The sequence below is a fragment of the Syngnathoides biaculeatus genome, chromosome 8, assembly GCF_019802595.1.
Source record: "Syngnathoides biaculeatus isolate LvHL_M chromosome 8, ASM1980259v1, whole genome shotgun sequence".
Taxonomy (NCBI): Eukaryota; Metazoa; Chordata; class Actinopteri; order Syngnathiformes; family Syngnathidae; genus Syngnathoides; species Syngnathoides biaculeatus.
Genome location: NC_084647.1, coordinates 14,180,113 through 14,191,205, shown reverse-complemented (window position 1 = coordinate 14,191,205; position 11,093 = coordinate 14,180,113). Strand labels below are relative to the sequence as shown.

The 11,093-nt window shown below is 42.8% G+C and overlaps 1 protein-coding gene across 1 annotated transcript in view; it reads left to right on the top strand.

The window, feature by feature from the left end:
* Positions 1 to 10,419: 10,419 nt before the first annotated feature.
* dscamb (Down syndrome cell adhesion molecule b) overlaps positions 10,420 to 11,093 on the top strand; it is a 134,422-nt gene continuing 133,748 nt past the window's right edge. The window contains exon 1 of the mRNA XM_061826926.1: positions 10,420 to 10,868. Within this exon, the coding sequence (XP_061682910.1) occupies positions 10,826 to 10,868 (43 nt within the window). The 5' untranslated portion in view covers positions 10,420 to 10,825. The remainder of the gene's footprint in view (positions 10,869 to 11,093) is intronic.

Here is an 11,093-nt window from a genome sequence, read left to right as displayed (position 1 = left end):
CCTACTTTAGCACATCGAGGTGGACTACAGATATTCTCCACTCGGCTTCAGGGCTTTAGTGGGTTGCTTGAACAAGGGGGAGTGTACCATGGAGAGGGGGGTGCGAAAAGGTTACAGGATGCGGTGTCTGCACATTCTACAAAATGGCAGTCGTGAATTACATGGAAGAAACGCGTGTCTGCTTTATAAAATTCCGAGCAAATAAGTTCCCCTATTGTGTTCATTGCAGTCGTATGTGGTAATTTAAATGAAATATTAAATGAATGGTCACAAACTACTGTAATGTATCGCCCCAAACTACAAACCACGGGTTTTCCCCATCACTGCGGGGCATACAATCACCCGGCACGCCCAAAAAGAGATCCTGCTGCTTGTTACGTTCAGTGCACGAGAAGAAGCAAGAATTGTGCTTGGGTCCTTTCCCCCTCTTCCTCCTCTTGATAGATGGGAGAAAAATATGCAAATTTTGTGCATTTAAATTTGGCTTCGTTGGATGCATGAAGAAATAGTTCATGAAAATCTATTTTCTATGATCTCAACATGAACCTCATCTTCAGGGCCTGTAATGTGACCATTGCTGGATTTGATAACATTCCAATCTTTTGAAGCAGCTTAAAGGTCCACTGTCATGCAATGCATGATTTTTAGGATGTTAATAATGGCAAAAAAAAAAGGCAGCTGGAATGGACCCATCCATTTTTTTTCACCCCACAACATGATTTTGACATATATAGCTTTTTGTCACTCCCGCCATGAAAATCCTCTCGAGAGTTTTGGTTTCGACAAGAAGCAGAACGTGACGTTAGAGGCAGTAGCGCGCTCAAGTGGACTCGTTTGTTTCTAATATTTTTACCTGCGGGAAGGTAGCTCGTTGTTCCTTCGTGTTAGCCAAAATACCGGCTCGTTGTATTGCTGGAAATTGTTCGAACGCTCGGGAGGATAGATTCATTCTTCGTCCTTTTCAAAAAGACCCGGTTCGTCGTGAAAAAAGGATTGCCCGGGTGCAAAGGACGAGAGCTTAGTGGGTTCCAAATGACAGGTAGATGTGTATGCAGCTACTAAAAAAAAAAATAATAATAGTTTAGGGGGGACCACATAATCCGTCTCTCGTAACGTAACAAAAGGTTGGCTTCAGCGATGGCTCGTCTGCTGCTACGGCTACGGCTGGGGTGGCTGATCGCGGCGGCACCTGGGTGGCTCATACATACTGTCTGGGAGTCTGTTGTAAGTAAGAAGTGAGCCGCATATCATTTAAATATGTCTCGAAATATAGGGAGAAAGATAGGGTCATATTGCCCCGGTCACTTCACTCGATTGTGAGGTGTCCGAGTCCCATAGTAGGAGGCGCAGCATGTTTTCAATGGCGAATGTCTCGGTGTGATGTCATGGGCAGACGTTGCAGGCAATATGGCGACCACTTGAATGTCGAATGAGACTTCCGCAACTTTGCGCATGGATGACGTCTTCTCCGCTCATATTTATTTTTTCGCGTGGACATTGAAGTGAATAATGTTATATGTATTTTTCATTACAATGTCTATTTTAGAATGTTTGTTTAAAGGCATGACACTTGACCTCTAAAGGGCATGTCTGTGTATTTATGTCGATTGATCCCTCGGTGTCTTCCCTACCACTGGGACCAGTCAAGGGTAGGCGTACGGTGTGCTGAACTCTGTAAGGAGGGCACCTCACTTCTGCGCGGGGATCATGTAATCTAATCCACACAAATCAGTCCGAAGCCATGAGTGTGCCGTGTCTCTTATCAATGTCATTGTCTTAACAAGCAAAGGGTATCATTACACCAGTGCAGAGATCGCTTCTATTCTGAGCTAATGGGTCGCATAGTCTACGGGTAACCTGATTCTCCTTGGGGTGACCACGGAGTGAGCCGAGGCCCGACGTTTTGCCCATGGCAGGCCGGTCTGTGTTTTGCTGTAAGAGACACTCGGCTTCGCGGGAGTTGTCAAAACAAGTGGTTCCGGCCTGAGGGATTACCCAGCCAGTCTGCCGCACACGCCAGGGATCGGATACCCCAGAGGGACGACAAAAGCTGTCGTTCTATAATGGGACGTGTGACTCTGCGGAGATATTTTTTTGGTCAAACTAAAAAAAAAAAAAAAAAACTACGCTAATTGGATTACGTGCAGGCTTGACCACAGCAATGGTGGAATGCAGAACATTTCAATGGATGTCGGGCAATTGTTGATTTGATTCGGCCTCTGATGGAATTAGTATGACCGCAGAAGCACGCTGTGCATTGTTACCAATCTGTTTCAATTCATTAGCCATGCGTGATAGTGTGTTGTAATGTTTGACGCACTTTACACGTCATCTATTATTAACAACACTGAGCACCCATATGGAGAAAATTCTCTCTCTCTATATATATATATAATTCAGTATAATATCAATGATAGTGGTGGCATGGTGGATCAACTGGCAAAGCATTGGCCTCACAGTTCTGAGGTCCCGGATTTGATCCGCCTGTGTGGAGTTTGCATCTTCTCCCCGTGCCTGCGTGGGCTTTCTCCGGGCACTCCGGTTTCCTCCCACATCTCAAAAACAAGCAACATTAAATGGACACTCTAAATTGCCCCTAGGTGTGATTGTGAGTACGGCTGTTTGTCTCGATGTGCGCCTGTGATTGGCTGGCAACCAGTTCAGGGCGTAACCTGCCTCCTGGACGGTGACAGCTGGGATAGGCTTCTGCACTCCCGCGACCCTTGTGAGGATAAGCGGTTAAGAAAATGGATGGATGGATCAATAATAGTACTATAGTTACAAATTAGGTAATGCAATTCCTCAAATCCCAGCTGCCCTCGAGGACTTGCATGCTACCTGAGCTAAGAAAGAACAGGCAAAATCTTCTTGGACTTGCACGAGACAGGCTTAGATGGGAAAAAGATGACACGTGAACGGGACAAGCCGAAAGAAAAAGAAGAAGATTGTGAATGTTTATTTGCACATCAAAACATGATTGCGTGGCATTCGTGTAAAAAGAATGTGTTCTTTATTACAATAGGATTGGAAGATGTGGCTGCTTTACATGTAGTAATTTCTGTCCATGTGTATAACGAGTATTTATATGAGTAGTTAAAAATGAAATTACTTGATATGTCTATTAAGGTCCAGAACCTGGATTAACATCTCCTTACTTTTGACACCTGTCGCAGGAACGACGGATAAATCACATTTTGTGTTTCATTATTTGATCCTCCCCAGGCTTGATGCCTACTCACCTGCAAGTTACTTTTACATTGACGTGCAGGATTAGTTTTGAGTTTTGCATGTGGCCTGATTGACGAATAACATTTGGTGACACAGCCCATCCTGTTGTGGCGTCACTGATGAGCTTGGCAGCGAAATGAAGAGCACCGCAGCTCGGATGCCAGTGTGAGCTTTACACAACAAGCAGTCATGGCCGTGTGAGTTTGTGTGTGTGTTCATGATTTGTCTCATACGTGTTCCACTTACACGCACGCGGCCACACCGCAAGACCAAGACTTTGCAGTAGCCCAAGGGTCTCATTGTCACATTCACTTATCATGGTTTTGGCATCACGCTGGGGGGGCTAAAATGAACTCCCCCCCCCCACCCCCGTACGCACAGCAAGGTCAACCCCACCCGAAAATCTATACTGCTCATGTTTAAAATATGGCTGGAGAGAAATTGAATCTTTTTTTTTATTATTATTACTCATGCTTAGATCATGTGCGTGTATTCATATAGTATACACGTACTCATATTATTTATCTATGTCTAATTTTATGATCTGAGAATTTTATACCAAAATAATCTTTGCACATCATCAACACGATGCTGAACATTCAGTAGGTTATTGTGAAGCACACAGAAACCCGGTCCAAAATGGAAATATAATCTAATCGTCCAGATGAAAATTTATTTAGAATGTATTAATTTTGTATTTTAGAACAGAATTGCTTTTTTAAAAAATGGAATACAACAAAATATATCAGGAATATAGTGCGTTACATATAATACACTGATAAAATGACATTCGTACGTGAGGTCAGAACTTCTGAAGTGTTGTGTATCGCATTGAATATACATTCAAGGAAAAGACAATGCCAATTTTTTTGAATGGCAGTGTAAAATTTGCTCATTTACTCCTAAATAGCACTGACATTGTGTCTCAATCATGAATGAAAAAGCAAGCTTGTGCCGGAGTAAAGAATTTTAAACTTCTAATTTTAAGAGGTGCACTATTATTTTGAGAGGGATGGGGCGCCTTTTATTGTTATTGTTGGCTCATCCGTCTTGCAGGTCTTCTGAGGATATTTTCAGACTTCAATTTACCTACAAAAACACGACTGGTCTTGGCGTTCACATTCAGCATCCCCTCTACATGCCTGAATATTATTGAATAGCCGCCACCCCCCCCCCCCCCCCCCGCTGTTGACAAGGTCGCTGCTCTTGTCTTAGGTGTGAAAATTGAAGCTATTGTCTTCCACGTCACAAGTAATCTGCTGTGGTGTCCAGCTGTCCTCCTGGTGTAAGCGATGAACTCGGCACCTGTTTTCCAGAGCGAAAGACGAGCCTGTGTCAGGACCAACGGATACTCATTGTTGTCTTGCTTAAAGATCACAAACTAAGATCCTTGCCGTGTTAATTAAAGGCTGTCAGTCCCTTGACAGATAACAATAACATATATATGTAACTGAACTTGCAGTCAAACACACCTGTTGCCATTTGCTCACTTCAAGGTCAGTTCTGCCGTTTCACCACATTTGTTTGGTGTCAAACATGCATTGTTTCAAAAATATATATACATAGATGTGTGCCTATACCGGGCAACTCCCAATGTATGGACTGTGTGTACAGTGGAATGAGTGTGTGTGTGTATACTGTACACAAAATACCCCGCCCCCTTTCAAAATGCAACCAGTATTGTTGTTTGTATGTTTGCTAGAAAGTGAAACAAGACAAATTACAGCTCAGAAATAACATATCTACAGAAGAAGATTAGTGCCACCAGAATTTGAATTTGAAATGTAATGTGATCCCATTTTCAATAGTTGTATTTCAGTGTAAGTTTTCAATGTTAACAATTCAACTGGCTACAATTAAATGTCTGAAATTCACCGTCTTTGCCACCAGGCAGGGTTACTTCAGGTCAGAACCGAACACCTAGCCAATCCAGTTACGCTTTCTTACTATGTGACGTCACGTGACTAAGAAAGCGCAACTACAATTGGCTGGGTGTTCTGCCTGGTGGCACAGATGGTAAATTTCAGACAGCGAATTGGAGCAACTATTGAAAATGTCATCACTTTACATTTCAAGTTCAAATCCCGGTGGCACCAATCTACTTCCGTACTTATGCCGTAGTTTAACATGAAAGGTTACACAAACATGATGTGGGTCAACATCAAGATTGTTAGGATTATAAGAAAAGAAAATGTAATGAATCAGTTTTGCCGTCAAACTGTCACCATCACAAGCTCTGTATTATTTGTACAGGCAAAGTATCGTTTGAACATTCTCAATTGTCATATGCCGTCAGTGTAAAAATAGAAACCATTATGGTACTAATGCCTAATAAGATATGTAAACACAATGTTAACTTTAATGACAAATGAGCTAGGTGTCTCTTTTCAGTCACATAAGTGAATTAAAAGTCAGCAACTGTAAACTCTAAAATCAATAACCTGCTCTACCTGTGATAACAGAAAGTCACGAGGTGGTTGGCTAGTGAACACAAGCAGCTAGAGAGCGTTTTTTTGGAGGGTCGGGGCTTTGGAGCGTTTAAATCCCGACGCACTGCTCTGCTTTGTTTCTGCTAATTTCGTATTCACAAATTATCTTCCACTTCAGCGTCTCGCATGATTCTCTTTACTGATCTGGATTAGAGTTCTGCATCATGTCTCCCAAAATGTCAGATGGCCCTTGTAATTCCCAAGATCCCCGCTCTTTCAATCCCTTGAATCCACAGTTGCCGTTGTTTACTTCCATCTTAAAATATTGTTTGCTTTGGCAGGAAAAAAAAAAAAAAGATATCCCCATGGCCGAATCAGGAAAAATTACAACTCGTGCTCTGAATGAGACACGAATACACTCTGGCATCCTTCTGTCCATTTTCTACACCTTTTTGTCTTTTTCATTTCCATCAGTTCCTTCAAACCACAGCATATATTTCTTTGTGTACAGCGGAACCAAGCAGGGATGGTGGAAAACTGAGTCTGGACGACGCTTTGAATTTATTTTCCTTTCCTTGCCTCAGCCTTAAAGTGAGTTCAGACAATGAATATCCTGCAGTAAATAAACATGACTGCGCGTAGATTCTGTCATGTGGAATAGAGAACGAGATGCAGACTACTACCCTGCTGGTAATATCACATCCAGTGCAACCCGGCTCTGCGGACAGGCCCCGCGGGCTTCCGCGGCTACTACAGCGACCCCCTTGACTTCGAGGCAGGCATTAAAATGGAGGGGTGGTGGCGATGCCGGTGCCGGCCCGGCTTATGGGGTTTGAGGCGGGGGTCGTGGCGCATGCATGTGTGCGTGATGCGTGTGCCTGAAGGGATGGGGGGAAGCTTTGCTGTAACCCTGCATTTTCTGCAACCATTTTCACTGTATGTACGCTTTGCTCTTGCAAAATTATTTTCTACTTTCATGTAACAAATTCAGGGAATCGCCTCTTCTATTGTTCCTCCCATGTGTACGATAATACATCTCTTCAAATATTTGACATTGGACGTCTTTCTAAATCTCTGGCCGCGATCGGGTTGTTTTTTCACTCTTCAGATCAAAATCCGGTGCCCCTGTGCACTTGCATTTGAGCCATATGTGATTTTAAATACACGCATATTAGCAGAAATCAGAATCACATTTACTGCGGAGATCAATTAATCTAACAAAAAATTTGATCTGGAATATTCATGCCCAAGGAGATAGAGAATTGACATTAAAATGCTGCAATTATTAAAATAGCAGAGACACAAATCAGGCCTTCCTATTTGGCATTTTGCCAAATACAGTACCTAAGGAATTTCTACACTTTTAATTTACCCATGCTGACATATTCTTATGAAATAAACACACACAGCAACTGTCCGATGGAGCCATGAGGCAAAAAACAATGTTTGCTTTTACAACAACTCATAAATAAGGACAAAAAAAGCAAGGTGCAGCCGCTCGGTGATTCTAACCCGATTTCACCCATCAGGAGTCGGATGGGCAAACCGCTTAGCTAAACTCGCATCCTCTCATCACGCTGACAACTACACGCTAAAGGTGCAGCTAGTGGGCTCATACTGAGGCACTCGCACTGAAATGTATTTCGTTTACATACTAAACAGTCACACATTAAAATTTTAGAGCTATGGTGGCATGGGATACTTGAAATAAATAAATAGCAATTCTGCGTTTCATACAACATACATGTACGTGGACATGTCGGCATTTTCAATATTTATTTTAGTTCAGGTAGTGGATTTAAGATAGATTTTATGAAGTTTATATCTTACATTGGTTAGTGGTAAATCGATGCCATGGTCAGTTACTCACATTCGACGAGCGCAACCGCGCTCCCAAATCTGCACAGTCAAGCACGAAAAATCAGGCGCGTAAAATTTCTTACGAGTAGAAAAAATAGACATTGAAAGACGGTGTTTATTTTTTGTAGTCTTGACTAGGGATCGCATAAAAAAGCTTACTTTCATAACCAGTTTTAACCGAACAGCTGTAGCAAAAAAAAACGATTAACCGGTTTTAAAACCGGTACCATTGTGGTGTTTACATAATTCACCCGCTGGACCTCGAGTTGGGGTGCGGGATTCCGCAAGGACTGTTTTTGTTGTTGCTCTTCCGTATTGACGAGTTCACAGAGTTCCCGCCGTTATGCGAGTCGTGTTTTGATGTCTGCCAATAAAACAAGTTTTGTTCCCGTGTCCGACACTCTGCCTCCGACTCCTTTTCTCCGGCGCTACACCATCGCTCGTGAATTTACTCCGCGGTAATGGGGTAGTTTGTATACAATATTGACAAACAAGCTTGTTGAATGTGGCTTTCAACAACGCACTCGTGTAAGTTAAATTTTTGGGGTTTTTTTTGGAAAAATGTTTTAATGTTAACATTCTTCTTTCGGACTTTCAGAAAGGGCACGAAGGTATACCGAGCGTTTCCTCGATGCCATGTTTGTTTCTTTGATTTAACTGAATGTTCTTTTGAGTCCAACTTTACTCTAACAGCGAAACTTGAAAAAAGTGGAAATTATGTTGAAAAAATAGCGCAATGAGGAGTACCGGAAGCGGAAGAAATGATTGGAAATTTTAACCGATTTCGAACGTCCGATTACCGTTTTGGTTTGAAAAAAACGAAAACCGGTTATAGCCGGTTATTTGTAACCGGTTGCGATCCCTAGTCTTGACATTCATTAACGTGTTTATTTCATAAAGGTTGTTAACTAAACAAGCCTGCTCCTAAACAATCAGTCTTCACCCGGAAACAGGAAATGCAAATTAACCGTGCTGAGCATGTCCGGAAGTGATGCAAAATGCCCGTGTTCGGAGCTTCTTCGTGTACTGCAAGCGCATTTACGTCGAAAGGCATCAACATCATGAGCCATGTCAAAGGAAATTCAGTTACAGCAGGGGTGCTCAATGCATCGATCGCAAGGCAGTTTTTGTTGATCGTGTGACGGCGTGCAGTCAGACTACATTTGACTATCATCCACCTCGTCGCTTGATTCAGGTGGGGCCAATACGTCGAGCAAGATTGTGATTTACTTTGACTTGATCGAAGTTCTAACTGTCATTTTCCCTGTGGTACGCGTTATCTTGAAATTGAAAACCTTTCCCTTCTACATGGTTTAGGAAGATGTAGATCATCTACTGCTCGCTTTCATTAATGGATTGACAATAGATACCGCCGTAAATTACGCTCGATTATAACAATACATCACAATTGCCGACAGGAATGTTTGTTACACTGTCTGGCTAGCTTGTTCCTACTCAGGCCGATTGTTGAACTAAATTTTCAGCATTTTCAAAACATTGCGGGTATAGACCGTTCGTGTTTATTCCTTGACAGACCAGTGCATCTAGCTTTTCTTCAGATAAGTTTGTCAGAGCAAGAATTTTTATTGATAAAAAAATTGAAGTACCCTTTTATATCATGTTCTACTAATATCAGTTGAAATGGGGAATTATCATTTCTGAATTTGAAATTTTTGTTACTATTTTAGTTATCTATTTGTTGATTTTATTTTTAATTCACAGTTATGTTATATTGATCCAGTAAATTATTTTAAAATCTTGAGATTCCAATCTCTAATCACACCCGCAACTTTATCTGCGAGCATGACTGACCACCACTGTACATTTTTCAAATGTGTGTGACTGGCAATGGTGTTATATTAAACATACATCCACATCAAAACTTGATTTAAAAACATTATTATCACAATGTCAGCTGACTCCCATCATGGTGATGAGTAGGTAGCATTGAGGCTAATAATAGTTAAACTTAGCGCTGTTTGTTTGAGCTAAAGGATACCAAGTAGTCATCCGTTCCAGGTGATGAAGAGAAAGGGTCCCCATTTTGTTTCATTGTGTTGTGACTTGACTGATGATAGAACTACAGGATATGCAGTATAGCGATTAGGGAGTACAATGAGCGAGTGAATATTTCTAAATACAGCGTGAGTCGTCATAATTTGAGTGCAAATCAGATTTTGTTCTCAGATCATTTACGAGTGCGTCCATACTGGAAGACAAGACACGATCGTGTGACTGATTAGGTGGCTTTGTAAAGTAAGAGCTATAAGTTGCTACAGCCGTGTTCGTATTTCGTTTCCCATCTGAATCGACTTAATTGTCGACTTTGCAAACTTTTCTGTTCTGGAGTTGAACGACGCGTCAGGTGCCACCGCCTCTTTCATGCAAATGAGTGTCGTCCTCCTGTGGCGTGTTGCCCCGAGGACGCGACTGGTATATCCGTCTCTGTTCCTTTAAGGCAATGAGGAATTAAAGCGTCTGCAGGGGCAGGAGGGGGGAGGTGGGGGTGTTGGTGGTGGTTGGGGGGGCTGCTTTTTCAATGTAATGCTCCCAGAAAGTCCGTGCGGTGCGATTACAGCGGGGAAGATGCGCTTGCTCGCCTCTCGCTGGACGCACAGAAGCGATGAAGATGATGATTTGAATTTGGAATCCCAGCGCAAAAATACCTGAACCCAGCACCTTCCTATTTTTTTTTTTTTTTTTTTTTTTGTAAATCGCTAGTTTATTTATATATGTTTAATTAAATCTTTCTAAACCACCCCTAAAATCACAACTTGTGAGTTAATTAGGGTCATTCAAGCGTCGGACTTTTTCTCTCTCTCTCTCTCTCTCTCTCTCTCTCTCTCTCTCTCTCTCGCTCTCTTTTGTGTTTTTAAATTCATTTCAGTTTAGGCAGTTGAAGCCTTCCGCCGTCAAATGATCCGTCCGTGCACGCTTCTGACTCAGCAACACACACGCCGACGCGCACACGCGCCGGCGCGCGCGCGCGCGGGCGTCCGCGCGCACACACCTGGTCTTCACCCCTCAGCATCCTTTTGAGAAGCAGCAAGGCGCGGAGCAGATGAGAGTGTGCACAGCACTCCCCGAGACAATCACCGGGAACATTGATGCTCCAAAAGTGGGGCAAAGCAAAAAAAAAAAAAAAGAAAGTAGCAAGGAGAAAATAAAAGTACAAGACTCGGGGAGGTTTGCTTGAAGACAAATGTTTGACATCACCCCAAACGCTCTGAAGAGAAGCCCAGGAAGGCGCCGGTGTGAGCGAGAAGAGAAAGCGTAGCTGTGGTGGGGGGGATTGAACGGAGCAGGGCATGTGGATATTGGCTTTTACCTTGTTCCAGAGCATCTTGAATGGTAAGTTGCACCTTTTTCTTTTGTGCATTGATGATGGATGCGTATGACACATGTCGTGAGGGGAGGATGGAGGTGACCCACATGAAATGGATTTTGCGTGGCTCTTCGAAAGGCTGACAGCCTTGATAAATGAAGGGGAAGCAGGCGCAAGATGCGTTCCAAACCCTTCCGAGCTGTCCACCAGCCTCCTCCTCCTCCTCCTCCGGCCTATACGCGACTTGATCG